At 42.7% G+C, this 20,334-nt stretch overlaps 3 protein-coding genes and 1 long non-coding RNA gene across 5 annotated transcripts in view; 3 read left to right on the top strand and 1 right to left on the bottom strand.

Moving 5' to 3' along the window:
* myo3a (myosin IIIA) overlaps positions 1-6,683 on the top strand; it is a 32,591-nt gene extending 25,908 nt beyond the window's left edge. Inside the window, exons 25-36 of the mRNA XM_077624160.1 lie at positions 120-197; positions 270-475; positions 540-651; positions 711-873; positions 1,396-1,479; positions 1,542-1,662; positions 1,736-2,579; positions 2,651-2,795; positions 4,135-4,226; positions 4,868-4,908; positions 5,664-5,852; positions 6,286-6,683. Coding sequence (XP_077480286.1) covers positions 120-197; positions 270-475; positions 540-651; positions 711-873; positions 1,396-1,479; positions 1,542-1,662; positions 1,736-2,579; positions 2,651-2,795; positions 4,135-4,226; positions 4,868-4,908; positions 5,664-5,852; positions 6,286-6,409 — 2,199 coding nt within the window. The 3' untranslated portion in view covers positions 6,410-6,683. The remainder of the gene's footprint in view (positions 1-119; positions 198-269; positions 476-539; positions 652-710; positions 874-1,395; positions 1,480-1,541; positions 1,663-1,735; positions 2,580-2,650; positions 2,796-4,134; positions 4,227-4,867; positions 4,909-5,663; positions 5,853-6,285) is intronic.
* Positions 6,684-6,831: 148 nt separating this feature from the next.
* Positions 6,832-13,936, top strand: gad2 (glutamate decarboxylase 2). Of its 2 annotated transcripts, none has more exons than XM_077624162.1 (17): positions 6,832-7,380; positions 7,478-7,540; positions 7,623-7,781; positions 8,060-8,293; positions 8,970-9,060; positions 9,760-9,872; positions 10,250-10,365; positions 10,446-10,525; positions 10,589-10,643; positions 10,715-10,831; positions 11,052-11,116; positions 11,755-11,833; positions 11,919-12,068; positions 12,130-12,237; positions 13,190-13,279; positions 13,342-13,520; positions 13,761-13,935. In XM_077624162.1, the coding sequence occupies exons 1-16, from the start codon at positions 7,314-7,316 to the stop codon at positions 13,513-13,515; spliced, it is 1,761 nt and encodes a 586-aa protein (XP_077480288.1). In that variant the 5' UTR covers positions 6,832-7,313; the 3' UTR covers positions 13,516-13,520; positions 13,761-13,935. The 2 variants fall into 2 exon arrangements, with proteins under 2 accessions (XP_077480288.1, XP_077480287.1); XM_077624161.1 differs by having other exon boundaries at positions 6,834-7,027; positions 7,109-7,380; positions 13,342-13,936.
* A 3,940-nt stretch (positions 13,937-17,876) lies between these two features.
* mettl4 (methyltransferase 4, N6-adenosine) lies at positions 17,877-20,247 on the bottom strand. The gene is made up of 8 exons (XM_077623815.1): positions 19,934-20,247; positions 19,770-19,835; positions 19,355-19,709; positions 19,228-19,297; positions 18,994-19,168; positions 18,832-18,932; positions 18,676-18,776; positions 17,877-18,088 (listed from the first exon to the last, which is right to left on the bottom strand). Exons 1-8 carry the CDS (start codon positions 20,162-20,164, stop codon positions 17,943-17,945), a joined length of 1,245 nt encoding a protein of 414 aa, XP_077479941.1. The 5' UTR covers positions 20,165-20,247; the 3' UTR covers positions 17,877-17,942.
* On the top strand, positions 19,022-19,841 carry LOC144091473 (uncharacterized). The gene is made up of 3 exons (XR_013305717.1): positions 19,022-19,124; positions 19,247-19,390; positions 19,480-19,841. It is a non-coding gene; the product is annotated as an uncharacterized LOC144091473 (long non-coding RNA).
* Positions 20,248-20,334: the final 87 nt, after the last annotated feature.

Raw genomic sequence — 20,334 nt, forward strand, 5'->3', positions numbered from 1 at the left:
CCACGTCGCTTTATTTTATAGGGAAATCCATTTTTTTTCAGTGCCCATTAGATTGCAAATTCGAAATACCGAATCCATTCACAGTAGATCAATTTTTTGCTCAATTATTTTTTTTGTAGACGACCGACACGGACGCGACATACCATCCTCGAGAAACCACCAACATGAAAACCCAGACGGTGGCTTCCTACTTTAGAGTAAGTGAGGACTTTCACTCACGCTCTGAACATTCAGAATGCGTTAAAATGGTCCACTAAATGTTCTTCTAGTACTCCCTCATGGATCTCCTCTCCAAGATGGTGTCGGGTCAACCCCACTTTGTACGCTGCATCAAACCCAACAACGACAGGCAACCTCACAGGTTCGACCGGGAGAAGGTTCTGGTCCAGTTGCGATATACCGGGATCCTCGAGACGGCTAAGATCCGCCGACAGGGCTACTCGCACCGCGTCCCCTTTGCCAATTTCCTCAAGAGGTGATGACGATTCCGGAGCGAGCACGGCGCCGGTCCGCGTCCGGCTGACAAACGGTGCTTCCAGGTATCACATCGTGGCGTTCCGCGCCGACGAAGAACCCGCAGTGACGCCGGAGGCGTGCGCCGGCATCCTGGCGAAAGCCAAGCTGGACAATTGGGCCATGGGGAAGACAAAGGTAGGACCAAGTCTGGGCGTTTGTATTCATCGAGTGGAATGTCAATGTTCTTTGTCCAGGTGTTCCTCAAGTACTACCACGTGGAACATCTGAATCTGATGGTGCAACAGGCTACGCAGCGCATCGTGTTACTCCAGGCTTGCGTACGAGGCTGGCTTGGTTCCAGACGCTACCGGCGGCTCTTGAAGGAGCGACAACATAGCGCCGTGGTGCTGCAGTCCGGTTAGTCGGGAGTGCATTGTCGATGACCGTGACCGGACGTTTGGTAGAACGGACGTTTGGTCGACCGGACGTTTGGTCGACCGGACGTTTTTTCGACCGGACGTTTGGTAGAACGGACGTTTGGTCGAACGGACGTTTGGTCGACCGGACGTTTGGTCGACCGGACGTTTGGTCCCCGGACATTTGGTTGACCGGACGTTTGGTAGAACAGACGTTTGGTAGAACAGACGTCTGGTAGAACGGACGTTTGGTCTCCGGGTTCGCTCGCTGTCAAATTATGACAGAGAGTTTACTGTTGATATTTTGATATTAGATATTTAGATATTAAACTCTCTCTCTCGCTCTCTCGCTCTCTCCTGATTATAATTTTGAGAGTTGGTTTTAACAGTAACAACCCAGCGACCAAACGTCCGTTCTACCAGACGTCCGTTCTACCAAACGTCCGGTCGACCAAATGTCCGGGGACGAAACATCCGAGTACCGTCGATGACCGCCGCCGTCTCATACGCTTTTCTTCTCCAGCTTACAGGGGCTACAAAGTGCGAAAGAGTGTCTCTGAGTATAAAAAACGAAAGCTGGAAGCGTTCGTCCTCCAGTTTCAAGCCGGTAAGAGAACTTTTTGGACGGATCACGGGGACGCTTGTTTTTTGACTGTCCGTCTTTGTCAGTCTGTAGAGGTTATCTTGCCAAGAAGTACAAGGAGTCGGTGGAGGAGAAGCACAACGCGGCACGCAAGATTCAGGCGCACTACCGAGGGCACAAGGATAGGAAGAATTTCCAAAGAAAACGGTACGGGCTTTATGAATTCTGATGCTAATTAGCTGGGTAGCTTAACGGTCCCATGACCTTTTCTCATATTTAGGGAAGCCTGGGAAAGGGAAAAAGCTGAGGCGGCACTTAAGATCGACCAGGAGAAGCAAGTCGAGCTGGACCGGACCGGTCCCGATTTTTCCGAAGCTCCCGAAGGCGAAAAACTAACGGAAGAAAAGAAAACCAAAGCCGCCGTGGTCCTGCAGAGCAGCTTCCGAGGTTACCGGGAAAGGAAGAAGTTTAAGCGGCGGCGGAAGACCTTGGCCGGAGCCGAACCTGGACGAGAAGAAGACCAAGACGAAGGAGCGAGGAGTCCCGAAGAAGAAGATGAAGATACATACGAAGCAGACGAGGACGAAGACAGCGATCACACGCAGGTGCCGGATGACGACGAGAACATAGAAATAGAAATGGGAGTGTTGGAAGACGTCCCGCCTGAAGAGAACAGAGACTGGCAGGAGGGAACTAACGTTCCCGTGGTTCTGCAGAATAACTTAAGAGGTGACAAAGTAGGGACCAGACTCGAGGAGGAAGCCGAAAGAAACCTAGACGAGCAGGAAACTTCTGATGGAAGCGTGGGGGAGGCCGAAGATGCCGCGGTCCTCGAGAGCAACTTTGGAAATTCCGAAGAAGGGAAGACTGGAGAAGTCAGAGAGGACCATTCGAGATCAGATGAGGAACGTTTATCCCCAAATGACGTGGAACTGGAATTAGGAGAGGTTCTGGATACCTCGGCAGTCCTTTTGGACTGTCAAGATCAGAAACTGGAAGAAGAAGAAGCAGCCGCGGTGAAGATTCAGAGCAATTTCAGAGGCTACAAGGAGCGCCTGATGATAAAAGCCAGCAAGCAGCAGGTGCAGGAAGAAGCCCAACAGCTGGAGACTTTCTCCAAACAGGTCACTTGCCTGAGCCATGATGTACTAACTACTAAGTCTTTTCCAAACCCCGCCTCCTCCGTCTTCCTCAGATCTCCAAGACGTCTCACAACTTCGCGGCCCTGCAGCTGAAACTGAGCGAGATCATCCAGGTCCATCGAGCCAACCCGGAGAGAAACGGCTTGTTCGTCAAGGAGAAGGCGCTCAACGGCTTCGCTCCCAAGATGCACAAATCACGTAAGACATCATTTTCTTATTTCACAGTTGGACCAGGCTAAAATTTATTAAAGGACATCTCGCCCATGTTTCTACCTCCAACATTTTCCGTTTCCAAGCTCATCCATCTTCCCCCGAGATCCGTCTTAGTCATTTCCTGCTCCTGCGTCCAGTGTTTAAATTTCACTCCCCGGTAGCGCCAAAGATATTTTTGAGCCCGGCCAGTGGAAGCCTTTATTTACGCCTTTTGCCACGATATCATCTGCGGCGGCGGTCCAGAGAGTTATGATAAGATTGGCGAGCCGCTAAAAGTCAAGTGGCCTGCCAGAAAGCGATTCTCTATCCCGTGTGTCATCGAAAAAATAAGTCATTGCCTTCTGGGGAGGTAAGCTCAACAAAAATTTCACCTAATAATAATCAGAGAGGATTTCTCACATTTCAATTGGTCTAACAGTGTTTTCCAGGCTAACAAGGCACACTATTTATTATAGTGTGGCCTGGCCAATATCCGGAAAATACAGTAAGAGCACCGAGATATTTCAAGGAGGATATTAATATTAATTCTTGGATGACTTTTTGCTCATTTTATTTGCTGCAAATTTCTTCTACTTGCCCTTTACTGACTTTTCCCTCTAACATGGCCCAAGGTCTTCCCTAAAATGTTTCATATTGGCGTCCGCAATAATCCACTCCATCATCATTGCGCAATCAAAACTGCCGCCACGACACCCCCGCGGGAAAGGTCGTCAAAGCTTCAACACCGCGGCGTGGCAATTACAGCGAGGGTTTAATTTGCGGCTACACCAAAACGACCTTTTCAATAATATTGTTAGCTTTCCACCTGGCGGAACAGCTTGTCTTGGATGAATTTCATCATTTGCTTGTCCTCACGAACGAGATCGCCATTAATTAATTTGCTTTCACTGATGGCACTAAGACGTCCAATCCAGTTGAAGTGGGACGTGTGGCGCCAGCAAAGGAATGTTCGTTCATTTGCTAAAATCCTAACTTTATCCCCCCCAAAAATTTTTAGGGCCTAAAATATAGCATTTGTTACAGGTCTAAAAATCAACAAGATAAATGCAGAAGAATATGTTATGCTAGCTGTCATGGGACGCTAACGGTAAGCTAGCATCATGCAAAAGTGATCATTTCTCTTATACTGAAAAACCTACTTTTACATTCGAATGTGCTTTTTTTTATTTCAACACATTGCCAAGATATCAGGTCAATACTGAAAATTGTTTGCAAAAATATGTCATCGGGACACCCCTATTTTAGCGTGTCATACATGTTGGAAAATTCAGAGCGACGTTGAGGCCCCGGGGTTAAGAGTGTTTGCACCCCCCCCCTTTTGCAGCTGACAAGAGACTATCTCGACCCCCCCGTCGAACCCTGCAGCCAAAGACCCTCAACACGCCTGAAGACTCTACTTACTACACGTTGATACACGTGAGTGGCATGCAAGTATATTTTTTTAATTACAATGTTTTATATTATAACCATTTTTTTTTAAATCCACCCTTTTTAATTATTCAATAAATTTGATTCCCGAATGACCTTCCTAGATATACAGCAATTCTGACTAATTGCATATTTGTCTTCTAAAAAAGGACGATTTTGCCTTATAAAATGCTTTGAAAACAATGCCATTGATTATTTTAAGGGCTAATTTGCACACAGCAAAAAAAATCTAATGTTTTGGTCCACTTTTTGCTACTCAGTCTGCACGCATTGACCGATTTAAACAATTCCGACTTTGTTCCAAAGTGTCAAGTCCAATTAATTTCTTCAATGTCAATGGCAGCCATTGACTTCATAAGGAATTGACTCTAAAAAGACCGTACAATTAAGAAGAAGCAAGCTAAAACCTTCCGCCGTAAAATTCCAGGACAAACTGGAGTCTAGCGGCGGCGCGGCAATTATCAAACGCAACAGAGCGGCACTCTATTAGGATAAAATAGCTTAAGGAGCTGCAAGGCAAACGTTTTTAGGCTAAAAATAGCCGTAACGCTTCATATATTTCCTCCACTCGATAGCGCGGGTTGAAACGACAGGTGACGACGGCTGACGTGTCCACTCTCCTTTTTCAGCGCTCCGTCCAGGATGACAAACGCAAGCCCAGGAAAGAAGAGTAAGTGCATTTCGGCGACGACGCCCCGCCGCTCGGCGGAAACCACGAGGGTCTTCGACAGTCACGATCTGTCCGTCAATCACTCGGATGCCTGTGATCATTAGGAGGCAAAAGACATCATTATCATCAGAAGCAAAAAAACAAAAAAAGCTCAGCCCTCTTCATGTCCTTGAATCCGATTGCAAGATCAATGCTCGCCGTTAAAAATGTGAAACTCATCGATCGCTCTCCGCGTAGGTCCGTGACCGGACGTTTCGTCGAAAGACGTTTGGTCCCCGGACGTTTGGTCGACCAAACGTTTGGTAGAACGGACGTTTGGTCGACCGGACGTTTGGTCGACTGGATGTTTGGTAGAACGGGTTCGCATGCAATTGATAAATTTGAACATTTGGTGAATAGGGATTTAATGACTATTATTTAACATTGAGTGTATAGGGTTAGGGTTAAACAAATGAAAGTCTTGTAAATCAAACCTCGGGTCTCGCGAACCCGTTCTACCAAACGACCGTTCTACCAAACGACCGTTCTACCAAACGTCCGGTCGACGAAACGTCCGGGGACCAAACGTCTTTCGACGAAACGTCCGAGTACCGCGTAGGTCACGTAGAGGGCAGAGTGGACAATTCACGATGGGAGGACGGATACTACAAAAGTTATTATTGAAATTAAAATGCTGGTTTAGTGGTTTCAGCCCCCCCAAAAACACACACGGTTGTCAAAACCGATTGTTTCTAATCACCGCGACTGCCTTGTAGTCCAGGTAAGCTGGTGGACGTGGACCAGCACTACTACCAGACCCTGCCCACCAGCAGGTCCACGCCCGACCTAGAGAAGTCACCCGAAAACACCGTTCCGTATCAATCGCCCGCGGACGCCAGGCAGGAAGCGGAAACCAGACCACCCGAGGAATCCAAACCCGAGTCCAAAACTGCCAAATACACCAGGTATTTCCTTTCAAAAGCGCAATGTTTTCTCATCTCCAAGACCCATCTGAACAAGAAAAAGCTTCCGGCTCAATGTAATAAACAAAGCAAACATTTCATCACTCTTATCGGAAAAACATTTTCTCCAATTTTGCGTGGAGTCTAAGAAAAATAAAATTAAATAACATCCCCGAGGCCGTCCAATAAATGAACGTGCAGATGGCGTGTACGTTTAGGTGGAGATTTCAAGCCGAGCTCATTACGGGAAAGTCATCAGAGCGACAACGCCGGTGGCTACTCCTACTCTCGTTAAGTGTACCCATCCTCTCCAAAATAATGCTAACTGACTGGTCGCCATTGAAAGCCACTGATTTACAGAAGACGTTGTTATTTTTAACTCTGAAAATCAAGTGAACGCCGTCATGTATCGTCATTATTTCTTGTCTGTTTGCAGTCGATCGCTTCCAACATTGCCCGCCGACAATCGCGTCGACGACAACCCGTACGATTTCCGGCACCTGCTGAGGAAGACCTCGCAGAGACGAAAGCTCATCCGACAGTACCGCGCCAAGGACTGAATTTTCCCCCAAAAAAATATCCAGGATTAACTCTTTCATTGACCCTTCCGCCATGAAATTAAATGAGTTTATCGGTAGTAGACGGAAAATTCGTTTGAAGTGGGAGAATAGCCGCGAATAAACCTGGGTTCACCTCGCTGCTGACTCCTCCCACTTAAAATGGACGTGTACCAAAGAAAACTGATCACTGAATGCTTTGTAGACCAAACTGTGAATAGTAGATTTTTTTAAATTATTATTTAAAGGTCTGTAAATAAAAAGAAACACAAATTCATCTTTGATTTCTATTTGTTTGAAAAAATAGGGAAAAGCAATCCAAAAAATAGCTCGGATAGATGTCCAATATTTTTTAAATGTTGAATTTTAACCAGATTTGCTTGAAATATGTCATTCCTCCACATTTTACAGAAGCCAAGAGAGTTTATGGTAAAATGTACTCGAGTAAGAAGTACTCCACCATACTTTAGGGCTCCAGCAGAGGGGGCGGGGCAGGCTCCTTTCCTAGCCGCCCTATGAGACGGCCTACCCGGTCACACGCTCGCTTGGCATTCGGCGCGCGTCGTCTGGAGGACATATGAGTGAATGTGCGTCTTGGAGTCACGACGCCATGACCAGCAAGTGAATGCACCATTCTGCTGTTATTTCCGTTTTTTTAGGGGTGGAGACTCCTTGCTAATCCCCTTCTGTTTTTTTTTAGAGTGTAACGACGTCGTTTCCAAGGAGTGTGCACATGTGATCATTTAAATTCTGCAAGTGAGAGGCGTTCTGATTGCTTTTATTTTTACCCACACGCACACTATACACATCCAACCCCCTCCCATATTTTTTTTTTCCTGTGGCGTGTCCGTGGATGTGCGCGCGTCCGTCGACGTCGAGCACCAGCAGCTCGACGCGCTCCTGAGCGATGGCGTCCCCGGGCTTCTGGTCCCTCGGTGCGGGGGACAATTCGGGCAACCGGAGCCCCAACACGCGTGAGTGCTCTCGCGTTTTTTTTTTTTTTTGTCTCACTTGGATATTTTTCCTCTAACTTCCGCGTCTTTTTGTTCTTTATTTTTTTGTCTTTTCTAGCCCGAGCTTGGTGCCAAGCGGCGGCCCAAAAACTCTCCGGAGGTCTCGGATCGAAATTATGTGGTAGGGAATTGAACTCGCCCTGGTTTTGATCGAACGAATCGGTTTCGATGTTTTTTTTTTCCTCTCTCTTTTTTTTTTGAAGCGCTCCTGAACGTGAACGAAGGGGACAAAGGGGGCGTCGAGCCCCCCGTCGCCAAGCAAGAAGATCAGCCTGACGCGGCGGAGGGCACTTGCGGATGCAACAAAAGCTGCAACTGCACCAAAGCCAACATCCAAGGCTTTTCCGACCTCTATTCAACAGGTACGTGACTCCAAAATAATCCACATTTTCACCTGGATATTATCCCCAACAAAAATGAGACTTTTCCCTTTGCCTTTTCATTCTACAAACGAATTCCTCAACATTTAAAGCCCGCTATTTTAATGTGGAATTGCCAAAACAAACGCCGGTTTCGTGCATCGTCGCCGCAAAGGTCACCTTGATTTTTTCTCTCTCCCGCTGCGACGCTGCCGTCAAAAATAAAACGAAGCGACTCTATTCAAACGAATTGTGTGTGTGTGTGTGTGTGTGTTTGTCAGATCTCCTCCCGGCCTCGGACGGCGACGCCAAAACGCTGAGTTTTCTCCAGGAGGTGGTGGACATCCTACTGGCGTACATCGTGGAGTCGTTCGACCGTCAAACCAAAGTCATCGACTTCCACTACCCCAGCGAGCTGCTGCACTTGAACAATTGGGACCTGCAGCACGAACCCAGCACGCTGGACGACATCTTGATCAGTTGCAGGGCCACCCTCAAGTATGCCATCAAAACAGGTTCGACTTTGATACATCCCGACAGAAAAAAAAGCTTAAAAATCAGTTGAAAATAACACATTCAATTTTGGGGTTATTTTAAAAACAATCATCGGTTATACTTATTTTTTTTCCACATGAAGGCCCAAATCAATACTGTTGGAATGATTGCTATATTTAAAAATCATTTCAGAGTTGCTTCATGTCTAAATTTGGTGGATCATATTTTTTTCTTTTTCCATTTTTGAGGCCTACTAACATAAAAAAAATAATATAATACTTTCAGGCTGAAGTATCAACATAAAACATCATTTGATGTCATTTTAAGATGGATTAACCCTTTCTGGGACAGCAGACACTCCAGTGGAAAGCTGTTAAAACGTTAATAATTTTCTCATAGTATTAATTAAAAAAAAAAAAAAAAATTGAAGACCACTAACCCTTAAGGTACGTGGCTATTTTTGGGTTTATAAATGATTATATCATTTTTAAATAAACAATTGTTATGTTTTATTTTTGACAATGACAAATGTTCATAAAATGAAAATAAATACAAACAAAAATACACCCAATTAACTCATTGCATGCTGTTGACGTTTTTTTCCTCTAATAATTTCCATCTGTAAAACCAGATATGCAGAGACAGTTTCTTTAGATAAAAAAAAAAAAGGAAGAAAACCATTTTTTAATCCTTCAGCCCACCCCAGATACTTCAACCAGCTCTCCACCGGATTGGACATGGTGGGCCTGGCTGCTGATTGGCTGACATCCACCGCCAATACCAACATGTGAGTCCGGTCCGCCCGTCCGTCCGTCATCATCATCACAATCATTTTGCATCCCATTTCCTGTCATGCGCGTGCTGATAAGTGTCCCCATTTCCTGCCAAATGAACAAAAAGAAGTAAATTAGCCCCCCTTGGCCCCTTTTATATTTTCTGCCCCCTCCCGCTCCTCTTTGTGTCCCCATGGGAACAAGAAGGAGAAAATTGGCTGTGAAATTAAATCTAGTGGCTCCATTTAACGGGGGTCTGCTTTCGCCTGATAAAGTGCACACCCCCTAAAAAAATGTGGCCAATTAATTATAGCTACAAAGGTCATACATGAGTATAAATGTGCTTTTTAAACCTCCTTTGTGACCGCAAATGTTCACTGTCAATCACTTGGAAATATCAAATATATACATTTTTTTAGTTCTACTTGGAAAATGTCATTTTGACATGACTAAAATCATAACTCACTTTATTAGCAATGCTTGTGTAACATAACCCATATTAGAAAACTGATAATATTCATTATTATTCACACTTTTTGGCTGTTGATGCCAATACAACATTTTTTTAATATGCATTTTTTTTCTTTAAACTGCTGCATACTCACTTTAATGTAAAATCATTTCTATCATAGCCTGGTCAGACAAAATCATATTTTAAAGCAACTGTCACGACGTTAGCATTGGGCGTTAACACCCGCGCTTTTTTGTGGCAGGTTCACGTACGAGGTGGCGCCGGTGTTCGTGCTGATGGAGTACGTGACGCTGAAGAAGATGCGCGAGATCATCGGCTGGCACGAAGGCCGCGGGGACGGCATCTTCTCGCCCGGTATAAATTTCACGCTCATTTGCATACAGATGAGAAAGGGAACAAAATTCAATAGGAGATGTCTTTACATCTGCTTTGATCCTAATTGTGTCGAATTCAAATGACTTTATATGCTCTATTTTTTATCTAGGAGAGTGGATATGTACTGGTGTTATTTTCTTTGGTTTGGGTGTAGAAATTCACAGCTCAATTTCCATTGATATGATGAACATAATGTACATTTTATTTATTTATTTGGAGATAATTGAGCTAATTGGTTCTTCAGATTTGTGTAATGATGACTTTGGAATAGATACATTGTCTATGAAAGATTTTAAAGGCCAATTTGTGGATTTTTTTTTTTCAGAGCCAAGTCTTATGCTTCTTTTGTCCCGCAGGGGGCGCCATTTCCAACATGTACGCCATGCTGCTGGCCCGCTTTAAGATGTTCCCTGAAGTCAAAGAGAAAGGAATGTCATCCGTTCCCAGACTGGTGGCCTTCACTTCTGAACATGTAAAATCAACAATTACGATATGAATTATTATTTTTATTTCCTTATGACGTCACCGTTCCTTATTTTTATTTTTTTTAAGAGTCACTTCTCCATTAAGAAAGGGGCGGCGGCTCTGGGCATCGGCACCGAGAGCGTCATCTGCATCAAAGTGGACCAGAGGTAATTTAATATTACGACTAATTCATATTTTTAGTCATAAAACAATCAATTTCTTTCCAATAGTGGCAAATTGATTCCCGCCGACCTTGAGCGGAGAATACTGGAAGCCAAACAGAAGGTGAGGCGCTCCCGGTGATCACGTGACGTAAGCGTGACCGCCCCCTAAATGTGGCTCCTCCCACCTCGCAGGGTTTCGTGCCGTTCTTCGTCAGCGCCACGGCGGGGACCACCGTCTACGGCGCCTTTGACCCGCTCGTCGCCATCTCCGATATTTGCAAGAAGTACAACGTGTGGATGCACGTGGACGTAAGTCCCGACGGCGATTGACGTCCAATTGGGATTGGACGTCTGTCTCTGTCAATAACGCCCACTGAGTCAACTGGCAAGAAAACAATGAGAAAATGTCAAATAAATGAAAGAAAAGACAAAAGAATATCCCCAAAAATATAGGAACGTTCACATCATTAAATGTGATAATTCACCCAAGAGTTAATTGACACTTATTAAAAATGATTATTGTTATCAGGGTGCTTGGGGAGGAAGTCTGCTCATGTCCCGGAGACACAGGTGGAAGCTGGATGGCGTTGAAAGGCGAGTCAATAAAGTTTATTAGATTTTTAGAAATATCATGTAAATTGCAAATTTTATTTTAAGTCTACATCACTGGTGTCAAAGTGGTGGCCCGGGGGCCAAATCTGGCCCACCGCATCATTTTGTGTGGCCCGGGAAAGTAAATCATGAGTGCCGACTTTCTGTTTTAGGATCAAATTAAAATGAAGAGTAGAGATGTATATTCAATTTCCTGATTTTCCCCCTTTTAAATCAATAATTGCAATTTTTTAATCCATTTTTTTCTGTTTTTAGTTCAAAAATCATTTTGTAAAATCTAAAAATATATAAAAATATTTTCTGTTTTCCACTTTAATATGGAAAATAATTAAAGAAAAATTTGGTTTCCTTTTGAAGTTGATTAAAAGAAAAAAAGCTAAAATAAACATTGTTTTAGATCTATAAAAAACGGAATATTCAGGGCTTTTGATCCAGTTCATTTAATCCATTTATAAAAAAAAAATAAAAATCTAAATATTATATCTAAAATGGTCCGGCCCACATGAAATCGAGTTGACGTTAATGCGGCCCCTCGAACCAACCTGAGTCTGACACCCTTGGTCTACATCATTTCTCTGGCTAACTTTGACCGCTAAGCTAACGCTATTTGTCACCCTCAGGGCCAATTCCGTGACGTGGAACCCGCACAAAATGATGTCGGTGCCGCTGCAGTGTTCCGCCCTGCTGGTGCGCGAGGAGGTAACCATCCCGATTTTCTTCCCGACGCGTAAGCGCCAAAGCCAAAGTACTCACGCTTAATTTCGTCGTGTGGCGACCCCTCCAGGGCCTGATGCAGAACTGCAACCAAATGCACGCCTGCTACCTGTTTCAGCAAGACAAACACTACGACCTGTCGTACGACACGGGCGACAAGGCCTTGCAGTGCGGCCGCCATGTTGACATTTTCAAGCTGTGGCTCATGTGGAGAGCCAAGGTGAGGCCCGCCCACCCGCTAGTCTCCGTGTTCACCCTTAAAGTCTACCTTCACCTTTCAGGGTACCATCGGTTTCGAAGCGCAGATCGACAGGTGTCTGGAGCTGTCCGAGTATCTCTACAATAAGATCAAGGACAGGGAAGATTACCAGATGGTCTTTGACGGAAAAGTATGTACGCTTTTGTTTTTTTCTAATAGTCAGGTTAAGTATTTATAATAACTAGGTGTGGGACATGGTTAAAAATAATCTCTTTGTAAGCTAAGTGAATATTTTGGGAATTAAAAGACAAACTTGAAGGCCTCAAGATTAATATTTATTGTGGTGGAGATTAGCCAATGATTGGCTAAAAAGAGTGAATTAATTAGTTGCTCATTTGCATATGAATGGCCGCCTCTTGAGTTAAAGGAGAACAAAAGCAAGCACAGAAATTGCCACACGCAAAATGGCCGCTGGAAGTAGAAAAAAAGATATTTGAATTCTGTGGTCCACTTGATTTTTTTTTAGGATTGTTTTTATTTCATTTTTTTTAGTGGAGTATTTTTTATTTACACCACAGATGTCAAAGTGGCGGCCCGGGGGCCAAATCTGGCCCGCCGCATCATTTTGTGCGGCCCGAGAAAGTAAATCATGAGTGCGGACTTTCTGTTTTAGGATCAAATTAAAATGAAGAGTATGGATGTATATTAAATTTCCTGATGTTCCCCCTTTTAGATCAATAATTGTCATTTTTTAATCCATTTTTTTCTGTGTTTTTAGTTCAAAAATCATTTGGTAAAATCTAAAAGTATATTAAAAAAAGCTAAAATAAACATTGTTTTAGATCTATAAAAATGGAATATTCAGGCCCTTTAATCCAGTTCATTTAATCCATTCATAAAAAAAATCTAAATATTATATCTGAAATCGAGTTGACGTTAAAGCGGCCCGCGAACCAACCCGAGTCTGACACCCTTGATTTACACCATGTTATATCATGATTAGATAACTTTATTCATCCCGTATTCGGGAAATTCACTGTCACAGTAGCAAGAGGCTGAGAATACAGACACAGAAAAGTGCTACACGAATAAATTTGACTCGCTAGCATTGCCTTAATCTAATAATATTTTTTCTTTTTTAGCCGCAACACACCAACGTCTGCTTCTGGTACCTCCCTCCCGGAGTGCGCCACATAGACGACAAAGAAGAGAAGCAGAAACGCTTGCATAAGGTGACCGATTCAAATGCCAAAATGTCCCAAAAAAACATGAACATTTTTTTTGCTGGCGGCAGGTGGCGCCGGTGATCAAAGCGCGTATGATGGAATACGGGACCACCATGGTGAGCTACCAGCCGCAGGGAGACAAAGTCAACTTCTTCCGCATGGTCATCTCCAACCCGGCCGCCACCTTCGAGGACATCGACTTCCTGATCGAGGAGATCGAGCGTCTGGGCCAGGATCTCTAAAATATGTAACGATCCCCGTCCCGAGTTGAATTCATTTGTACAGTACGTAGTCTCTTATCTTTATGGCGTGTGGTGGCTCCGCTGCAGTCCAAAGCTTTGTACAAGTGCGTCCGTTTGCCTTTTTCCGCTCAGCGTGTGATGATCAGTGTAACTTTAGCTGTGCTAATAATTAACGCGTCAAATATGCGATATCGATTGGTATTACCATGACTTCTCAAGCCTTTTTTGTTCTCATTTCTTGGCAGTACTTTTGTGGTGAAGTGTCCTTGTTCTTTAGCGGTGGATGTTTAACTTGTTGACAAAACTCCATTGAAATGAATGCTAGCAGTACAGACTACTTCCTGGGACTGACAAGTAAGTACCAAGGATTTACTATTTACGATGGTACTCGGACGGTTCGCCGAAAGACGTTTCGCCGACGGACGTTTCGCCGACGGACAGATCGCCGAACGGACGTTTCGCCGAAATGGGATTCGCGCGCTCGCCCCGCCCCCGGATCGTGTGTGTACATGTTTTTCAACCTCGCCCCGTGGGCCATATACGGCCCGTTACAGATAACATTCATTTAGGAATAACAAAGGCATGTACTGCCCCCCGCTGGACATATTTCTAAATACAAGTACGTACTACAATGTGTAATTTATCAAAGCTGGGGATTGATGTCTGACACTGAGAAGAAAAAAAAACACTAAAAGACTTATGTGAAATTCTAAATGCCATGGAACACACTTTTACTTCTAGTTTAATTTAAATAATTTCCCATTATTTTAAGAAATATATATTCAAAATGATTTGCTGAGAACCTTCATTCAAAGATTAATCTCAACGTTTTTTATGCTGGTGTAAATTTTCTGGAGTAGGATTTCTGGATTTACAATTTCATGACTGTAGTACTTACTGTTACTACTACTTTATTTTCTCTATTTCTTCTGTCACGTACTGTTCTGCGTGATCTCCAAATGGCTACTACTTTAAACGCAAGGATAAAATAAAAAATATAAAAAATTGGCAGCACATTGTAGTGTAGTACGTACTTGTATTTAGAAATATGTCCAGCGGGGGGCAGTACATGCCCTTGTTATTCCTAAATGAATGTTATCTGTAACAGGCCGTATCTGGCCCGCGGGCCGAGGTTGAAAAATATGTACACACACGATCTGAGGGCGAGCGCGCAAATCCCGTTTCGGCGAAATGTCCGTTCGGCGAACTGTCCGTCGACGAAACGTCTTTCGGCGAATCGTCCGGTCGCTATTTACGATTCCACAGCAATATCGGCGTACGAAAAAGCACAATTAGATCCACAATCACTTTAATGTAAATAGTGTACATGTACATAAGACGTATACGCAGAGATTCTTATGATGCAACGTTAACTTTACAAAGTATGATCTTGCTTTCGTCGTGATCGTGAAATATAATCATTTGACATCAAATGTTAACGGTAACAAAGTACGTATCGGGTTAAGTTATTGCAATACGTGCGCGTACGTGTGTCGTCGTCGTCGTGGTGACGTTTGTGAGCCGGAAGACGTTTTTTCTCGTTTGTGGTGTCGTTTTTTGCTGCCTTATCTTATATAGTCCAACTTTGCTTATATTGTCTGCCGCCTGACACTGATGTGCGGGTGTTGTGCACTTTAGCCCAAAAATATACACGTATATACATGGATGAAATTATGTAAACGTATATATGTGTACATAGTGTATATACATACACATTAAGAAGCCAATGATGTGCAATGTTGTTCCTTAAAAGGGTGACAAATGTAATCAAAGTACCGTGAATGTGCAATTTTTTTGTTTTTTTCCGGAGCAGCAGAACCTCCAAAGTCGAGTCATTCGAAAATATGCGCTAATTTAACGTAAATATGCCTACAAAAATTACATTGGAATCCATGTTGGAAATTGAAAATAGTTCAGATGAACTTAAATGTTCAATGCAAGTAAGAAACACTTTTTTTTTCTAATTAAGCTGTTGTTAGTTGACTTATCACTAAAATTGGAATTTCTTATTTTGTCTACCAGGTACATTAATCCTTTCAGGGACCTCATTAGTTTAACTCATTCACTGTCAACCCAGGTACTGAAGTTTAAAATAGATTGGACTTTTGTTGCCGTTAATGGACACCCAAAAATATTGTCCTATTGGCCCATTCTTGAATCCCGTGAAACATTTAAAAATAAATACAAGTGCCTGAAAGGGTTAAATTTATGACAAATGGCAAAACAGCTGCCATCTCATGGCTTCTTTTATAACAATGCAATAGTACACTTAAATTCCCCCAAGTATTGATGATTTCAAAATTTAAAATTAAAAACCATTTGTATTTTAATTGTAAAAAATATTTCAAATATTCTTAACACATTTTCCAATTAAAAAAAAGACAATCGATTGGATTTTCCTTAAAAAAAAAAGGTTAAATTTATGACCAAATGGCAAAACAGCTGCCATCTAATGGCCTCTATTACAACAATGCAATACACTTAAATTCCCCCAAATATTGATTATTTCAAAATTCTAAATTCAAAACCATTTGTATTTAAATTTTAAAAACGATTTCAAATATTCTTAACACATTTCCCAATTAAAAAAAACAATCGATTGGATTTTCCTTCAAAACGGTTAAATTTATGACCAAATGGCAAAACAGCTGCCATTTCATGGCCTCTTTTACAACAATGCAATACACTTAAATTCCCCCAAATATTGATTATTTCAAAATTAAAAACCATTTGTATTTAAATTTTAAAAACTACTTCAAATATTCTTAACAAATGTTCCAATTAAAAAAAATAACAATCGATTGGATTTTCCTTCAAAAAGGCTAAATTTATGACCAAATGGCAAAACAGCTGCCATTTCATGGCCTCTTTTACAACAATGCAATACACTTAAATTCCCCCAAATATTGATGATTTCAAAATTCCAAATTAAAAACCATTTGTACTTTAATTTTAAAAACGATTTCAAATATTCTTAACAAATTTTCCATTTAAAAAAAAACAATCGATTGGATTTTCCTTCCAAAAAAGCGCTTCAGTCTCAGCCACGATTATTTTTCAATGTACTTTTGGAGCTTGTGCTGTCACTTTTTCTTTTCTTTCCCGAATATAATATTATCCCGACTTCCTATCGACGGCGGCGACGCGGCTCGCCGATTCCGACCGGCCTTCCTCTGCACGTGCATGCATGCGCTCACTCGCTCTTTGGCTCTCCGGCTCGCTCGCTCGCTTGCTTCCCGGCCTTGCCCCGCTTTAACCGTGTACTTTCCCGTCTGGTAGCGTCTCTTATATCTAAGCACATATCTATCTATCTATATATCTATATATATCGACATATCTATCCAGTTTTTGGCCCGTATATTCCCGTCCGTCCGTGCGTGGCTTTGTGGCGTCCCGCTTCTGATTGTGGCCCCGTGGTGTTAAAAGTGCGTCCCGCTCGCTTAACGTGGTCCGCCCGAAACGCCAGCCAGCATGCCGACCTCGCTTCTACTCTTCGTCTTCTCCTTCCGCCGCTTCTGCTTGAATGTCATATATTCTCGCCGCATGTTTCCGTACCTGCGCTCTGCTTCTTGTATTTAACCTCTCTCTCTCTCTTTCTCTCTCTATCGCCACGTCCGGTCACGGCGACCCGTCGCCGCCGTTCGGGAGTCTTGACCCCCCCCAACCCGTCGGATGTTTGCGGTTTTCGCGCGGTCGTTTTGACGGCGAGCCTTCAATAGATGATCCGATATGGTGCGATTGTATATTCTGTAAAGTGATGTGTTGGAGTTGGCGTTTATTTGTCCTTAATTATGTCTTTGGGGGAGAAATTATATGAATAAATATTGGAAGTCATCATATTGGGGAGACAAATTGTTTTGACTGATGTGTCACTTCTAAGAGACAAAGTAAACGGCATTCAAACTTATATACCTGGTATATTCATTTACTTGAAAACCGTATATGCTCATTTTTGCGACAGGATTTCATTAAACTTAACTTCTATGTACGCATTTTCTATTAGAATTTGATTTCGTATACACTATAATTTGGGATTATATTGTAATTTAATAAATTAGTCAAAACTTCATATAGATGACCTTGTTTTGAGGAAAAAGTATATTAAAAAAGTTAGTCAGGATATGTAAAACATTTTCTATATTCTCTAGAAGACAAAAAATATATATTTTTTACAAAAAAAATGCTTTAAAAAACACCAAAAAGGCTTAAAACTAAGGGTTGTATGACGCAATTTTAAACATTTTACTCTTTTATATAAAAAATTAATTGCTGATAATTGTCTTAAACACCCAGACACAGAATCAATAGAGGTTTGAATTAAATTTTAAAAAATCCACATACAAAAAGAAAACAATGAGGTGTCCCTTGATCATATAAATAGAATTTATTCGAAATGATAATAATAATAATAATTAAAATTCATGTCGTCAATGGCTAGCGGGCGTTAGCGTGAAGTAGCTGCTGTGTTGGAAGCGGAGGACCTCGTTTCCCCAACTGGTCCAACCCGGTTGGAGGCTTCGGGCGAACAGCTCCAGGCACTTGGCGTCTGCTTTCGTGTACGGCTTCAAAACTTCTGCGGAGATCGAGTGTATTAATTAATAATAGTTCATATAGATGAAAAAGTAAACTAAGAAAGTCACTCTGGTAAAAGTCAACATTTTCTACCTTCAATAAGAAGGCAAAAGAAAAAGTTTACTACCAAAAATATAAAAAAAACACAGAAAAAAAGGCTCTAAACTTTTTATGGTTAGATTATACAATTTTAAATAAAGCAAGACATTTTTAAGAAACCTCAGCTCTTGCACATTATTTTTTTACTTGGTATACTGTACATACTAAATGAAAAAAAATTGATTCTTCTAACACCACAAAAAAGATGCTACCTTTTCTTGTTCTTTAGCAAATAGCAGTAAAATTTAAATGAGTTAAAATGCAGCCATTTTCCCAAATTTCAATACTAACAACTAAAAAATGTCGCAATGCTGCCCTCTGTTGGTACACTCTTGAAACGCATTTTAGCCAACCCAGCAAATCTCTTTACTTATACTGACATCAGTTAATATTTTCCTATCATTTACGTCTATCTTAGTCTTATTAGCTTTTTAAAAAATGTAGAAAAATACAGCTTAAATAAAAAATAATAATAAAGTGCACATTTACCTGCCAGTGAGGGTTTGTGCGAATGCAGCGCCGAGGGCACGCTAACAATCAACCGTTGATCTGGCACAGGGGCGACTTCAACAACACGCGTCTCTGAGGGACTAATATAAAACCATCAAAAATAAATAAAAACTAAATGGCGCAATTAAAAGTCACCTCGTCTGAGACTCGCGGCGAAATCGGCCCAGCACGATCACCTCGTACGGCTTTTTGTGCGGCGAATCCAGGGGGAACACAAAATGGCCGTCTGCGCTAACCTACGACAAATGCAGAATATGTAGAAAACGAGACCTCGAATTTGACATGCTCGCCACTGACCTTAACCCAGAACCATTGTGCCACAGGCTCCACCCCCCACTGCGGGTACAGTTCATCGCGGACGAAGCGCAGGTGGCTGGGCCGGTTGGTCACCCAGGTGACCACCAGACAGTCGGGGGACCCCAAAAGGGGTACGGGTAGTCTTTTCAATTGAGACGATGGTAAAGAATTGTACCTGTAAAAAAACACAACAATTTTTGCCCTTGTAGACCATTTTTGTGCACAAAAACATACCTGCGACTTCTCTTTACAGACTTGTTCTCCCACGGCGGATCCAAAACGATGACGTCAAACTTGCGTCCACCTGCGAGGACAGATCACTTTTTAACAGTTTCTTCATTTTGAGGACTTTTCAACTTACACTGCAGGAGGGGTCGCATCCGGGAGAAATCTGAAAGTAAAAATCCAGCGCGGGGGGGAATGATGTATTCGTCTCCCATTAACACCGTCAATGCCGCCTGTTCTGATGGGTTCTCTGTCACGTAGGAGAACAAGTCCAGGTGGGACACGTCGCCATCTTCGAGGAACTGGACGGAACTCTCCTGGTTGTCATCCTCCACCAATGGGAGCTCTTTGGCCATGTCGCACAAGCTTGCCAGGTTGCACTCGTGGCATGGAGGGATATCATCTACTCCATCCAGATCTCCTTGAAGGTACCCCACACATGCAGCAGACTCCACCAGGGATTTGGTTCCTTCCAAAATAACATGTCGAACCTGCGTGGAAACATTTTTAGTCATTCTTTAATCTTTCCAGCGTAATTTATCCCAATTTACCTTCTCATGAAATGCTATGGAATCCTTCTCCCCATGGTTGAGTTCACATTGCTTGCGCTTCCGCTTCTAAAAGTAAAAGTCAATGTTAATCATTGAAACCTGAACATTTATTTTGATTTACTCGTTTACATTTGTATATTCCTCATTTGAAGTTGAAAAGTTACCTTTTGTGGCTTTTCTACATTCTGGCAAGCGTCCTGGTTTTTATGATCAGGGTTATTATTTTTACCCGTACTTCCATAGCGGTTCAAAAGCCGGAAGTACTGCCTTTTAAAGCGTCCTACCGTTTCCGTGCGTGCTTCGCTTCGCCGTCTAAAACAGCTCACGTAGCCCTGGTCGATGAGCCTACACGCGTCCAACAACCACCCGTGTGTGCTTTCAACCACCACTGACATTGTGCAAATATTAAAGAGAAATAATGAGCAAGTTTTGGCACAAAATTGCTGTTTTACGAGAGTTAGCTTCAGCTCAAGCTGGTTCTCATTAGCCTCGAACTCAGTATTGGGGTGGTGCGTTCTTGGAACTCGGAAATTAGAAAATCCAGACCTTTACACAGGAATTTCGG

Source organism: Stigmatopora argus, chromosome 17 (assembly GCF_051989625.1).
Source record: "Stigmatopora argus isolate UIUO_Sarg chromosome 17, RoL_Sarg_1.0, whole genome shotgun sequence".
NCBI lineage: Eukaryota > Metazoa > Chordata > Actinopteri > Syngnathiformes > Syngnathidae > Stigmatopora > Stigmatopora argus.

Bases quoted from the DNA above. Each gene is read 5' to 3' on its own strand.
- gad2 (XM_077624162.1), top strand. From the start codon at position 7,314: ATGGCGTCCCCGGGCTTCTGGTCCCTCGGTGCGGGGGACAATTCGGGC. The intron at 7,541-7,622 runs GTAGGGAATTGA...TTTTTTTTGAAG, and splicing joins TCTCGGATCGAAATTATGTG to CGCTCCTGAACGTGAACGAA. The intron at 7,782-8,059 runs GTACGTGACTCC...TGTGTTTGTCAG, and splicing joins TTCCGACCTCTATTCAACAG to ATCTCCTCCCGGCCTCGGAC.
- mettl4 (XM_077623815.1), bottom strand. From the start codon at position 20,164: ATGTCAGTGGTGGTTGAAAGCACACACGGGTGGTTGTTGGACGCGTGT. The intron at 19,710-19,769 runs GTAAATTGGGAT...GTTTCCACGCAG, and splicing joins CCATAGCATTTCATGAGAAG to GTTCGACATGTTATTTTGGA. The intron at 19,169-19,227 runs GTATGTTTTTGT...GTTTTTTTACAG, and splicing joins TCTGTAAAGAGAAGTCGCAG to GTACAATTCTTTACCATCGT.